This window comes from Tachyglossus aculeatus, chromosome 1 (genome assembly GCF_015852505.1).
Source record: "Tachyglossus aculeatus isolate mTacAcu1 chromosome 1, mTacAcu1.pri, whole genome shotgun sequence".
NCBI classification, from domain to species: domain Eukaryota; kingdom Metazoa; phylum Chordata; class Mammalia; order Monotremata; family Tachyglossidae; genus Tachyglossus; species Tachyglossus aculeatus.
Window position 1 is genome coordinate 156,005,992 of NC_052066.1, and position 13,495 is coordinate 156,019,486.

General features: G+C 50.3%; 1 protein-coding gene across 1 annotated transcript in view; it reads right to left on the reverse strand.

Annotated features, from left to right (window-relative positions):
• The window catches only part of UBR7 (ubiquitin protein ligase E3 component n-recognin 7), a 29,409-nt gene that overhangs the window by 15,849 nt on the left and 65 nt on the right, over nt 1-13,495 (reverse strand). The window contains exons 2-5 of the mRNA XM_038746051.1: nt 13,214-13,381; nt 8,609-8,742; nt 7,441-7,501; nt 3,588-3,683 (exon numbers count right to left, since the gene is read on the reverse strand). Of these exons, the coding sequence (XP_038601979.1) occupies nt 3,588-3,683; nt 7,441-7,501; nt 8,609-8,742; nt 13,214-13,381 (459 nt within the window). The remainder of the gene's footprint in view (nt 1-3,587; nt 3,684-7,440; nt 7,502-8,608; nt 8,743-13,213; nt 13,382-13,495) is intronic.

Here is a 13,495-nt window from a genome sequence, read left to right on the forward strand (position 1 = left end):
TGCTGATCCACTCACCCGGGCGGTGGGGAGGACCTACGGTCGAGCACTAAAATAAAAAAGGGGCAGCACCTCGGCGTTCTTTGGGTGCCCCGAGGCGATTCCCGGGTCCCAACCCGGCCCAACGCTTGGGAACTACTGATTGAGGTTATCGTTTAGACCCGAGGGGCTGCGTTTAAAGTGAGCGGCCAAACTTTGGCAGCCTGGATTCTTTCGTTTCCTGTCGGTCTGGGTTGTTTCGAGTTGGAAGGATCTCCCGGATGATGCTGAGTCCGGGAAGAGGTCGCGTGACTATTTGCTGTGCAGTACTGGGGCAGGGAAATGTTTAGTTCATACGGTACAGAGGGCTAATGCGCAGAACAGACTAATTAATGATCTTAGAGCAAGAGCTGAACTAACAGATGACTGGTGCATCGGGTGAGATGACTGCATCACAAATCGGGTCCTGGAACCTTAAGCCGGCACCATGCCGTGAGTCAGCCTGCCCGGCTCACGTCACAAAGAGCTCCAATGCAATTGGACTAGCTATTCGTCAAGCAGATACAAGTGTTGAAAGCTGCGTGACGCATCTTTTTCAACTTGCCCTTCCTTTCCAATACCTACGTCTTTTGAGACGCTTTTTCTCCTCCTGTGTTTCATCAGAAAATAGCAGCTTTATCCTCTTCTTTTGTCCCTGCGGGCTTATTCATTTCTTCCCCCCCACCCCGATCCTTTGTTCAAACACTCTGTGGCTCCTTTCTCTCGTACCTACCTTTTCTTCTAGTTTCCCCAACAGAACCCCCACAGCCCCTCTGTGGCTCTCTTTCTCTTGTACCTACCTTTTCTTCTAGTTCCCCAACAGAACCCCCCCAGTTGGTAAACCGAGCAGATCAACTCCGAAATATTCACACGTTCCGATTTTCACTTTGGGAGTGTAGCTCAAAGCCATCCAGGTGGGAAGGCGTAGAGCGAACGTGGGGAGAAAATCGGGAGAGAGACAAGTGAGGTTCAAATTCCTCGGTTACAAAGAAGGGGTCTTGGTTTCCTGTTCTGATGCTTGTGACTGGGGCTCCCTGGGGCTACCGGGAAGGATTCCAACCAGGCAGCAGGGTCTAGTGGACGACGGGATGGGCAAGACTGGGCCAGTGGTACAGATCTGATGAGATCTGCCATAACAGTGATAATAATAACTGTAGTATTGTTCAGCACTTACTACGTGTCAAGCACTGTACCGAGCACTGGAGTAGAGACGAGGCGATCGGGTCTCACGTGGGACTCACAATCTGACTCCTAACAAGCCACAGATGCAGAAAGGAAATTCTCAGTACAAAAGCACAAGCCTGGAAGCCAGAATGACCTCGGTTCCAATCCCAGCCCCCGACTGGACTGCTGTGTGATCCTGGACAAGTCGCTTCTCCTCCCTGGGCCTCAGTTCCCTCGTTTGTAAAATGGGGATGCAGACTGTGGGCCCCCCGGGGGTCACGGGACTGTGACCAACCTGATTAGCTTGCATCGACCCCAGCGCTTAGTATGGTGCCTGGCATGCAGTACTCAATACCATAAAGAAATCAAACAGAAACCGGAGAAGAGCAGAGCCTGAGGTTAACAACTGTACCAGTGGCTGACTCAGAGAGCTGAAGGGTAAATCCTCCCATGCCTCTTCACTGGTGGTCCACAGAAGGCTTACCAGATGGCCAAACACGGTCCATCGTCAGCCCATTTGGGAAGACCACCGGGATGGGAAGTCAGGAAACCTGGATAATAGTTCTAGTTCTGGGACAGAACTATATGTTGCCAACTTGTACTTCCCAAGCGCTTAGTACAGTGCTCTGCACACAGTAAGCGCTCAATAAATATGATTGATTGATTGATTGACAGACTTGCTGGTGACCTAACCTTTCTGCACCTCACTTTCCTGATATGTAAGATGAGGATAACAATACCTGCCTCCCCCCGCCAGCCAGCCATCACCACCCCAGAGGGTTATCATCTTTCGGAAATCTAGGAAGCACCATATAATAAGAGAAACAGTGTGGTCTAGTGGATAGAGCACGAGCCTGGCAGTCAGAAGGCCATGGGTTCTAATCCCCGCTCCCCCCCTTGTTTGCTGGGAGACCGTGGGCAAGTCACTTCACTTCTCTGTGCCTCAGTTACGCCATCTGTATAACTGGGATCGAGTCTGTGAGCCCCATGTGGGACAGGGACCGTGTCCATCCCGATCTGCTTGTAACCACCCCAGCGCTTAGTACAGTGCCTGGCACATAGTAAGAGCTTAACAAATACCACTATTTATTATTACTAAGACCTCAAATTTGTTTTGTGCTTTGTTTATCTTTCCCAACTGTTTTCACATCACTAATTTCATTTTGTCCCTACACCACAACGATGAGGAGAGGCAAGAATCAGTATCCTTATTTTATAGATGAGGAAATAGGCCCAGAGAGATGTGATCTGCCCAGGTGACAAGTTCAGTGGCAGACCTAGGACCACCACCTAAGACTCCACATGTCCAGCCTTGGGTTCTGTCCACTGGGCCCTGGTGCCTCCCCTACCTAAATCCCAGGTGTTACCGTAATTATCATTCTCACTCCATTTCCTAGACCTTTTTTTCCCCCATGAGATGGATCTACACAAACCTTTGAGGTAAACTGGGGCTTCTCTCAATCCCATCTCTGCAGCAGGGGGACTCTAAGGAACTTGGGTGCATTCATTCATTTATTCAATCGTATTGAGCGCTTTCTGTGTGCAGAGCACCGTACTAAGCACTTGGGAGAGTACAATGTAACAACAGACACAGTCCCTGCCCACAACGAACTTACGGTCTGGGCGGGGGGAGCGCAAGAATAGGGAATCCCTGCTACTTCAGAGAACTAAAAACGCTCTCTCTCTCTCTTATCCTCCCCCAGCCCTCTGAAGGTCTGAGAGAGTCCCACTCCAGAGAACTGCGCCCGGGGCCGAACTGTAGCACAGACTCATTTCAGACTGCTTAACGTGACTGTTAAGTCCCGGGCTGAACTACAAGTGGACCGAGAGCTCACGTCAAAGAGGGCTGCTGCACCTAAGTGCTGGTGTGTGGATTTGGGATACGGGGGCCTCTCAACCAGCGGGATGACCATTCCCAGCAGTTCACAGGCGCAGTTCGCACATGCCCAGGAGTCTTTGCCGGGAAGGTCAAGCTAGGGAAGCGGCCGGCCGCCTGGTTCGAGGGTTCCTGCCCAGGGCAGGCCTCGGATGCACGTGCGACCAGACCAAACCCAGCGGCCGCCATCCCTCGGCCTGCCCGCAGCGCCGCGGGAAGGAAGCGGGGAGGCCATCGTCTCCCCCTTTCAGACTGTGAGCCCACTGCTGGGTAGGGACTGTCTCTATATGCTGCCAACTTGTACTTCCCGAGCGCTTAGTACAGTGCTCTGCACACAGTAAGCGCTCAATAAATACGATTGATGATGATGATCTCCTCGGAAGGGGCCCCCCCTCCAGATATCGGGGAGACGGGGGTCTCGGCGTGTGGCTAGGGCCCCTCCCACGGCAGAGAGGCCCTGGCTATACCAGAAAGAACAAGGGGCTAAGACCCACTTGTGCCCCGGCCCCTTTTGTGATCCCAAGTCTCTTACCTCATCTTCAGGATCAGGATAGGGCCTCTTGCAAGTGCAGTACAAGCCAAAAAAATTGTCGTTATATTTATTGCCCGAATTCAAGAGTCCTTTCTCCTAAAAGAAAAATGATACTGGATTCAGTACCCGGGGGGGGGGGGGGCAAATCTCATTTTCAAAAACTCACACCCATCATGCACTGTTCTTTTTGCAGTAACACAAAGCTGTCGGTCTTTTCATCAGCTCGCTTCCACTACTCTTTATTTAAAATTGCATATACAGCCTAGAAATCATAACTGCATTTGACTCGATGAGGACTGTGCCTGATTGTATGCCACCGACTATCAAGACGCAAATTGCATACCTCAGTGGAGGGTGACGAGCAGCTCGAAGTTTGGAGTTAATAGTGCTCAGCTATCTTCAATGTGGAAGAGAAAAAAAAAACCAAAACAAGTATCTCCCATGCAATCAGAGATGGGTCTGGGCATAATGTCCATAAGGACCTGCAATTTCACTGTCTTCTTAGGATCGTCAGTTCTTTCATCAGTACAAGTTACGAGGTAACAAATGTTTTCACCCACCAAAAACTGCTGTGGGCACTCTGCCTCTCTTCACCACTACTTCTACCAGTAACCGTTTACTACGATGCATCATGCTGGGTGGGCACTCAGGAAATACCCTTACAACTACGCTAAACACACTTACTTCAATTTAATTTGCACCCTTTTTAAATAAGCCACAGGAGGAAGATATAATTTAAAATACCATTTTTCATTTCACCTACCTCCCATATCCGAAACTCAACTCCTCATCCTCCCGCCCCAATCCTCTGGCCCCCTTAATTTTCCATCACGGTGGACACCTATGCCACCCTACTCGTCTCTCAAGCCCACAACCCACGAGTGGGCTCTCTCTCTCTCTCTCTGTCACCAAATCCCACTGGTCCCTTCGACATATCTCCACAATCGATCCTTACCTCTGCGTCCCAGCTGCCATCACGCTGGTCCAGACACTCATCATATCCCAACTCGATTATTGAATCAGCTTCCTCCCAGATTTCCCTGTTTCCAGATTTCCCCTCTCCAGTCCACACTTCACTCTGCTACTGGGATCGTTTTTCGAAAACACGATTTTGCACACATTCCCTACATTCCTCCAAATCCTCCCACGGCTATACCATCTTCTTCTTTGCATACTTAGACTCTGAGCTCCATCTGCATCAAGGACTACGTCTGACCTGCGTATCTTGGATCTGCTCCCGAGTTTAGTACTGAGTTTGGCTCAGAGCAAGTGCTTAACAAATACAATTATCATCACGCAGAAACTCCTGACCATCTGCTTTAAGGCACTCAATCAGCCCTCTCCTCCTTACGCATCCTCACTCCTCTCCCACTGTCAACCAACCAATCGATGGTACTTATTATCTGTGGTTTGAAATCATGTTTTCTCCAAACTCGTTAGTAAATTTTCACTTATGAGCTCTGTTAGTGTTTCACCAAAAATAAATGTGTGGAAACAACTTATGGATCATCAATCGTATTTATTGAGCGCTTACTATGTGCAGAGCACTGTACTAAGCGCTTGACCTATGGAAACAAGTCCATAGGTCACATGACCTATGGTCATAGGTCCATAGGTCATAGGACTTATGGATACAAGTCACTTTGGAGAACTAATTGGGAGGCTAACATTTGATCCTTTTTTCTTCCATTGAGGTAATTCATACATCCCACATAATTGAAAAAATGCCCATCTCTCGCCCCAGTCCTCAAATTTTGATCTCGTCCCCCGCTCCATCCCCCTCATCTTACCGCCTTCCCTTCCCCACAGCACCTGTATATATGTATACATGTTTGGGCATATTTATTACTCTATTTATTTTACTTGTACATATCTATTCTATTTATTTTATTTTGTTAGCATGTTTTTGTTCTCTGTCTCCCCCTTTTAGACTGTGAGCCCACTGTTGGGTAGGGACTGTCTCTACATGTTGCCAACTTGTCCTTCCCAAGCGCTTAGTACAGTGCTCTGCACACAGTAAGCGCTCAATAAATACGACTGATTGATCTGTGTGCAAGGAATTGTACTAAGCGCTTGGAAGAGTACAATACAACAGAGTTGGTAGACACGGTCCCGGCCCACAATGAGCTTACAGTCTAGGGGAGGGGACAGTTAAGTACATAAGTGCTGTAGGGCTGAGGGCGGGGGTGCCTGCCAAATGCTCAAAGGGTAGAGATCCAACCACATTAGAGGATACAGAAGGGAGAGGGAGTCAGGTGGAAAAGAGGGCTTGATTGAGGAAGACCTCTGGGAGAAGCTGTGACCTTAATAAAGCTTTGAGAGTGGACAGAATGGCACATAAGGCGGGGGAGGGAGTCCCAGGCCGGAGGGAGGATGTGGGGAAGGGGTCCGGTGGGCGAGAAAGATGAGCTCGAGGTACACTGAGTAGGTTGGCATTGGAGAAGCCAAGCACGTGGGCTGGATTGTCACAAGAAATCAAGGAGGTGGGGAAAGAGGGGGCAAGGAGACTTAGCGCTTTAAAGCCGACGGCCAGGAGTTTCTTCTGTTCGATGTGGAGGTGGATTGGGAAACCCCTGGAGGATCTTGAGGAGTGGGGAAACACGATCTGACCATTTCTGCAGGCAGCAGAATGACGTACGGACCGAACTAGGGAACGACAGGAAGGTCAACAAGGAGGCTGATACAGTCATCGAGGCGGGACAGAATCAGGGCTTGGATCGGCACAGGAGCAGTTCGGGTGGAGGGAAAAGGGTGACTTTTAGTGCTGTGGCCTAGTGGATAGAGCACGGGCCTGGGGAGTCGGAAGGACCTGGGTTCTAATCCTGGCTCTACCACTTATCTGCTGTGCGACCTTGGACAAGTCACTTCCCTGCTCTGTGCCTCATTTACCCAATCTGTAATATGGGGATTAATACTCTGAGCCCCATGTGGGACAGGGACCGTGTCCAACCGGATTGGTTTGTATCCTCCCCGGCGCTTCATGCAGTGCCTGGCACAAAGTAAGCGCCTAACAAATACCAGTATCATTCGTTATTATTAATACACGAATGTGCACAGTCTCCACCTCCCTACGGTGCTTGGAGCTCTAGAAGTCTATCCGCAGGAAGTTCCACTCCCTCTGCACTTGGGTACTCACTCCTTCCCCCCTCCCCAGTAGCACTTATGTACACATTTACACTCTGTCCCTTCTCCATACCTATAATTTATTATCAGTCGATCCGGGGTATTTATTGAGTGCTTACTGTGTGAAAAAGGTGTGGCCTAGTGGAAAGATCACAGGACCAGGAGTCAGGAAACCCAGACCACCGCTTAGGTGCGGTCAGGACATTTAACCTCTGGGCCTCCGTTTCCTCATCTGTAAAAGGGGGATTACAAACCTGCTCTCCTTCCCCCTCAGACTCAGGCCAAGTGGGCTGTGTTCGATCTGATGATCTTGTATCTAAGCCCAGCACTTAGCACAGTACTTGGCGCAAAGTAAGCACTTGGCAAGCACCACGATTATTATTAATTTATTTATTCAGTGTCTATCTTCCCCCACTGGACAGTAAACTCTTTGCGGGCAGAAATCGCGTCTACTAAATTATTGTACATTCCCAACCACACGGTATGGTGCACAGCACAGACTAAGCGCTCCATAAATGTGACTGAGTGACTGATTCTGCCTGATACGGACATGTTCGGAATTGCCAACAGTTAACCGGCCACACTTTGGCACTACATTGTTAACGGCATTAGGGGGTAGAGAAAACATAAGAGATTTATTTTATTTGCTGGCATATCCCATTTCCATCAACAACGGCAAACAGGAACCTCAACCCATTTTACTCCGTAAATTGTCGTGCCTCTTACTTACAGGAAGTAATTTGCACTCCAGATTTTTGAACTTGCTGTTTCCACAATCACAGCGGAAGTTTCTGAAACAAAAAGAAAACAGAATACAATTTATATTTATTTTTAAAACCGCAATGACTTAAAAAGTCATGGATTCCTCCATGTTTCACTATTTTTCAGGAAAGTGATCAGGTACCTAATGACTTAAAATTACTTGAACAGCAATAATGAAAGAACAATTCAGAAAGAGAGATCTTAAAGATCAACAGGAAAAAAGCACTAAAACAAAGCTCTGACATTTAACTTGTGACCCTAAAAGCTGAACCAATCTAAAATTTGGCTAAAAAGTCCCTAGTTTTCCTTCCAGACCCAATAGCTGCTTTTTCTCTAAATTCATCAGTTAGGAGTTATTTCTACTGCTGTGGCAGAATAACAATAATAATAATAATGATGATAATAATAATAATAATAATAATAATGGCATTTATTAAGCACTTACTATGTGCAAAGCACTGTTCTAAGCGCTGGGGAGGTAACAAGGTGATCAGGTTGTCCCACGGGGGGCTCACAGTCTTCATCCCCATTTTACAGATGAGGGAACTGAGGCCCAGAGAAGTTAAGTGACTTGCCCAAAGTCACACAGCTGACAATTGGCAGAGCCGGGATCTGAACCCATGACCTCTGACTCCAAAGCCCGGGCTCATTTTCCACTGAGCCACGCTGCTGCTTCTCTAACGCAGTACATGCACTGTCTTTAAAGGGAAAACCATTCTTTCGTTCGCTCCGTCGTACTTATCGAGCGCTTCCCATGTGCAGAGCACCGTACTAAGTACTTGGGAGAGTACAACGGAACAATAAGCAGACACATTCCCCCTGCCCACAAGAAGCTTACACGCATCTCCCAACTCTGACATACTGCACTCTCCCAAGAGCTTAGTACAGTGCTCTGCACACAATAGGCACTCAATAAATATGATTTGATTGACTGACTGACTGGCAGATATATAGCTGGGGGGAATGGGAAACGCTGAAAGGGGAAAAAAGCCATCATCTAGAATCCTTAGGACCACTAAAATTCTTAAAAGCAAAATCTGCCACTTTGCTGTGTCCTTCCCAGGACCGCTAAGAAAGCATTAACTTGACAGTCGCCAACTAACTACTGAAAGTTTTCTTTTTCCAAGTCACTTTACCTTTTTGTATACAGCTCAAACAGCTTATGACTTCCATGACACTCGTAACTGCAGGCTAAGCAAATTCCTGCCGGCTCTTCTCCGTCGGGGGTGCAAGTACTGCAGGCGTAGAGCGCTTGTCTCTTCACAGAGCCCTACGGGAAAGACCAAAAGGAATCGAGGGCAAATCCGAGAACCTGAAAGACCGCGTTCATTCACCCAATATTTACCGAGGGCTTACTGCGTGCCTTGGCGCTTGGTAGAAAATCTATAATCCGACACCAGAATCCATAGGGTAAAAACGGTATTCGCCGCAATGTTTATGCCCTCTAGGCTGTGAGTGCGTTACGGGCGGGGCAGGTGTCTGCTAATTCTGTCGGACAGCACTCACCCAAGCGCTCAGTACACTGCTCTGACCGTAGTGAGCACCCAAAAAAAGCCACCGAGTGATGATTGAAACTGGTCTTGGCGTCACCTTGGTCATCTCTTGGGGGAACAAGCGATGGTATTTACTGAGCACTGACCGTGCGCCGAGCAGGGCACCATGCAGTTGGGAGGGTACGCTCCAACGGAGTCGGGATACACGTTCCCTGGCCACAACGGATTAGGGAAGGTCAGCGGGCTGCCATCACCCAGGGGCCTGGGCGTTATGTCGGTTGCCCAGGCCCTGTGACGTTTGTCCCCGGCTGCAGGGAGCCGGGGACCCCCTGCCCGCCCAGGACTCCCCCATTGCGCCAAGCCCTCGGCCCCGAGGCCGTCCCCCCCCCCATCACTGGGGGGGTCTTTCCTCGGTTGGGGGCGGACCCTGTCCGAGCCCCCCGACTTTACGTTCCTGGGGGGGTGGGGGTGCGGGGACTCATCAGGTCTACCCGCTCTAGCTTACTCTCCCAAGCGCTCGGTACAGTGCTCCGCGCTCGGGAACGCGCCCATCGATGCTGTCGTACGGTAACTCTCCCAAGCGCTCAGTATTCATTCATTCATTCATTCAATCGTATTTACTGAGCGCTTACGGTGTGCAGAGCATCCTCTGCGCTTGGGAATGAGTCTTCCGACTCTGCTACACGGTACTCTTCCAAGTGTTTACTATAGTGCTCCGCACAGTAAGCACTCAACGACTCCCGCTGACTGATTTAACAAATACCGATGACTGATTATCCCCCATTCCTCAGGGGGTCCTAAGTCGGGGAAGCGCTCACACCCCTCGGCCCAGGTTGCTGCTGCTTGGCTTGGGCCCAGCCCCAATTTTTGGAGGTGTCTCCCCCTTGACCATTGGGCCCTTACTACTAAAGCACTGCACTAAGCGCTTGGGAGAGGACACTACAGCTCTGCTTTCTACAGCACATCCTGAAGCAGCGCGACGCTGTGTCTAAAGCCCGGGCCCGGGAGTCGGAAGGTCATGGGTTCTAATCCCTCATTCATTCATTCAATCGTATTTATTGAGCGCTTACTGTGTGCAGAGCACTGCACTAAGCGCTTGGGAAGCACAAGTTGGCAACATATAGAGACGGTCCCTACCCAACAGCGAGCTCACAGTCTAGAAGGGGGAGACAGACAACAAAACAAAACATATTAACAAAATAAAGTAGAATAAATACGTACAAGTAAAATAGAGTAATAAATACGTACAGACATATATACATATATACAGGTGCTGTGGGGAAGGGAAGGAGGTAAGGCGGGGGGGATGGAGAGGGAGAGGAGGGGGAGAGGAAGGAGGGGGGGGCACAGAGCTTAGTACGGTGCCTGGCACACAGTGAGCGCTTAACAGATACCACAATTATTATAAATGCTAATGCTTAATACAGTGCCGGGCACGTAGTAAGCGCTTAACAGATAACATAATGGTCCCAGGCAAGGGACCACAATCCTCCTCGCCGCCGACTCCACCTCCCATTAGCCCAGATTTGGTTCCCTGTAGCCTCACTTCCATCAATGGGATTCTTTGAGGGCTTTTGGTGCATAGAGCACTGTACTAAAAGTAAGCTAATGTGGGCAGGGAATGTGTCTGTTTGTTGCGGTGCTGTACTCTCCCAAGCGCTCGGTACGGTGCTCTGCAAACAGTAAGCGCACATAAATACAACAATGACCAAATAAAGTCCCCCTCCCATCCTTCTCTCTTTCCCTCCTGGACTGCCGTCTTCAACTGCTCTCTTTCCACTAACTTTTTTCCCACTGCTTACAAATGTGCTTACCTTCTCTCCTAAAAAAAACACCCTCCCTTGACACCAGGGCTCCCTCCAGTTATCACCCCACCTCCCTCCTATCATCACCCCTCCTCAAACTTCTTCAGAGAGTTGTCTTACCTCCATTGCCTCCACATCCTCTCCTTCAACCCTTCCAATCTGGTTTCCACCCCCTTCACTCCCCTAGAAACGGCCAGCTCTAAAATAAACAATGGCCTTTTGACTGCCAAACCTATTGGCCTCTACTCCACCCAACTCCTCCTGGCCTCTCAGCTGCCTTCGACGCCCACGAGCCCCTCTCTTAGAAAAGGGTTCTAACTTTGGCTTCACCAGTCCTGGTTCTCGCTGACTGCTCCTTTCTCCGTCTCTTTTGCAAGCTCCTCCTCTGCCTCCCACCCTCTGAAAGCGGGGGTCCCTCAGGGCTCCGTTCTGGTTCCCCTTTCTATTTTCCATTTGCGCCCAATCCCTTGGAGAACTCATTCACTCTGGCTTCAACTACCATCTCTAAGCAGATGATTCCCAAATCTCCATCTCTAGCCCTGACCTCTCTCCTTCTCTGCCGTCTCGCATTTCCTTCTGCCTCCAGGACATCTCTACCTGGAAGTCCCACTGACACCTCAAACTAAACCTGTCCAAAACAGAACTCCTCATCTTCCCACCCAAACCCCGTCCTCCCTGTTTTCTCCATCGCTATAGAAAAATACCACTATCGACCCTATCTCACAAGGCCGTAATCATGGCATTGCCCTTATCTCGCTCATTTTTTTAATGGTATTTGATAAGCGCTTACTATTTGCCAGGCACCATTCTAAATCCTGGGATATATATATGAGCTAATCAGATTGGACACAGTTCATGCCCTACAAGGGGCTCACAGTCTCCTCTGCCACTTGTCTGCCGGGTGACCTCGGGCCAGTCACTTCACTTCTCTGGGCCTCAGTTCCCTCAACTGTAAAATGGGGATCGAAGCTGTAAGCCCCATGTAGGACGAGGATTGTGTCCAACCCGATTTGCCTGTGTACGGTGCCTGGCACATAATAACAATAACAATGGGATTATTATAATAACGGCAGTGCCAAGCACCGTTCTAAGCGCCGGAGTAAGTACAAGGCGATCAGGTTGCCCCACGGGGGGCTCGCGGTCTCAATCCCCATTTTACAGACGAAGTAACTGAGACACGGGGAACTGAGCTGCCCAAGGTCACCGAGCAAACAAGTGGCGGAGTCGGGATTAGAACCCACGACCTCCGACTCCCGAGCCCGGGCTCTTGCCACTAGGCCGTGCTGCTTCTCTTGCTTACTGCTCACACAGCAAACGCTTAACAATATTATTATTATTATTAGGGTCTGCCTGGGGGGCGGGGGGGGGAGGGAGGGCGGATAGACGGGGGAAGGGGAAGGAAGGGAAGGGGGGAAAGGAAGGGAAAGGATGGGAAGGAAAGGAAAGGAAGGAAAAACAGGATGGGAAGGAAGGGAAAGGATGGGAAGGAAAGGAAGGAAAGGATGGGAAGGAAGGAAGAGAAAGAAAAGGAAGGGAAGGGGAAAGAAGGGAAAGGATGGGAAGGAAAGGAAAGGCAGGAAAGGATGGGAAGGAAGGGAAAGGATGGAAAGGGAAGGAAGGGAAAGAAGGTAAAGGGTGGGAAGAAAAGGCAGGAAAGGATGGGAAGGAAGGGAAAGGAAAGGATGGAAAGGGGAGGAAGGGAAGGGATGAGAAGGAAAGGAAATGATGGGAAGGAAGGGAGATGATGGGAAGGAAGGGGAAGGAAGGGAAAGGAAGGAAAGGAAAGGGGAGGAAGGGAAGGGATGAGAAGGAAAGGAAATGATGGGAAGGAAGGGAGATGATGGGAAGGAAGGGGAAGGAAGGGAAAGGAAGGAAAGGAAAGGGAAGGAAGGGAAGGGATGAGAAGGAAAGGAAATGATGGGAAGGAAGGGGAAGGAAGGGAAAGGAAGGAAAGGAAAGGGAAGGAAGAGAAGGGATGAGAAGGAAAGGAAATGATGGGAAGGAAGGAAAGTGATGGGAAGAAAGGAGAAGGAAGGGAAAGGAAGGAAAAGAAAAGAAAGGATGGGAAGGAAGGAGAAGCAGGGAAGGAAAGGATGGGAAGGAAGGGAAAGAAAGGAAGTGAAAGGAAAGGATGAGAAGGAAGGGAAAGGAGGGAAGGGAAGGATGGGAAGGAAGAAAAAGGAAGAAAAGATGGGAAGGAAAGGAAAGGATGGGAAGAAAATGAAAGGAAAGGATGGGAAGGAAGTGAAAGGAAGGATGGGAAGGAAGGGAAGGCAGGGAATGAAAGGATGGGAAGGAAGGGAAAGGATGGGAAGAAAGGAAAAGCAGGGAAGGGAAAGGAAGGGAAGGGAAGAATGGGAAGGGCGGGCAATGAGGGAAGGAAGGGCAGAACGGTTGGGCGGTTGGGCGGTTGGGAGGGTCCGGGGTGCCCGCGCGGACGGACCTGCGAGTAGGAGCACTTCTCCGAGTCGCTGCCGCCCAGCACGGCGCAGGCCTCCTGCTCCAGCTCCTCGTCCTCGGCCAGCACGTCCACCAGGGACACCACCGGCTCCGCCTCGCCCCCGCGGACACGGGCACCGCCGCCACCGGCACGGGCACCGTCCTCCTGCTCCTTCCCCCCCTCCGCCCCCGCGGCCGCCGCCGCCGCCGCCTCCATCCCCAACGGTCCCGGGGCGCCCGACCGCGCGCCCGCCCGGCCAATCGGCGACGGGCACGGGAGGGGCCG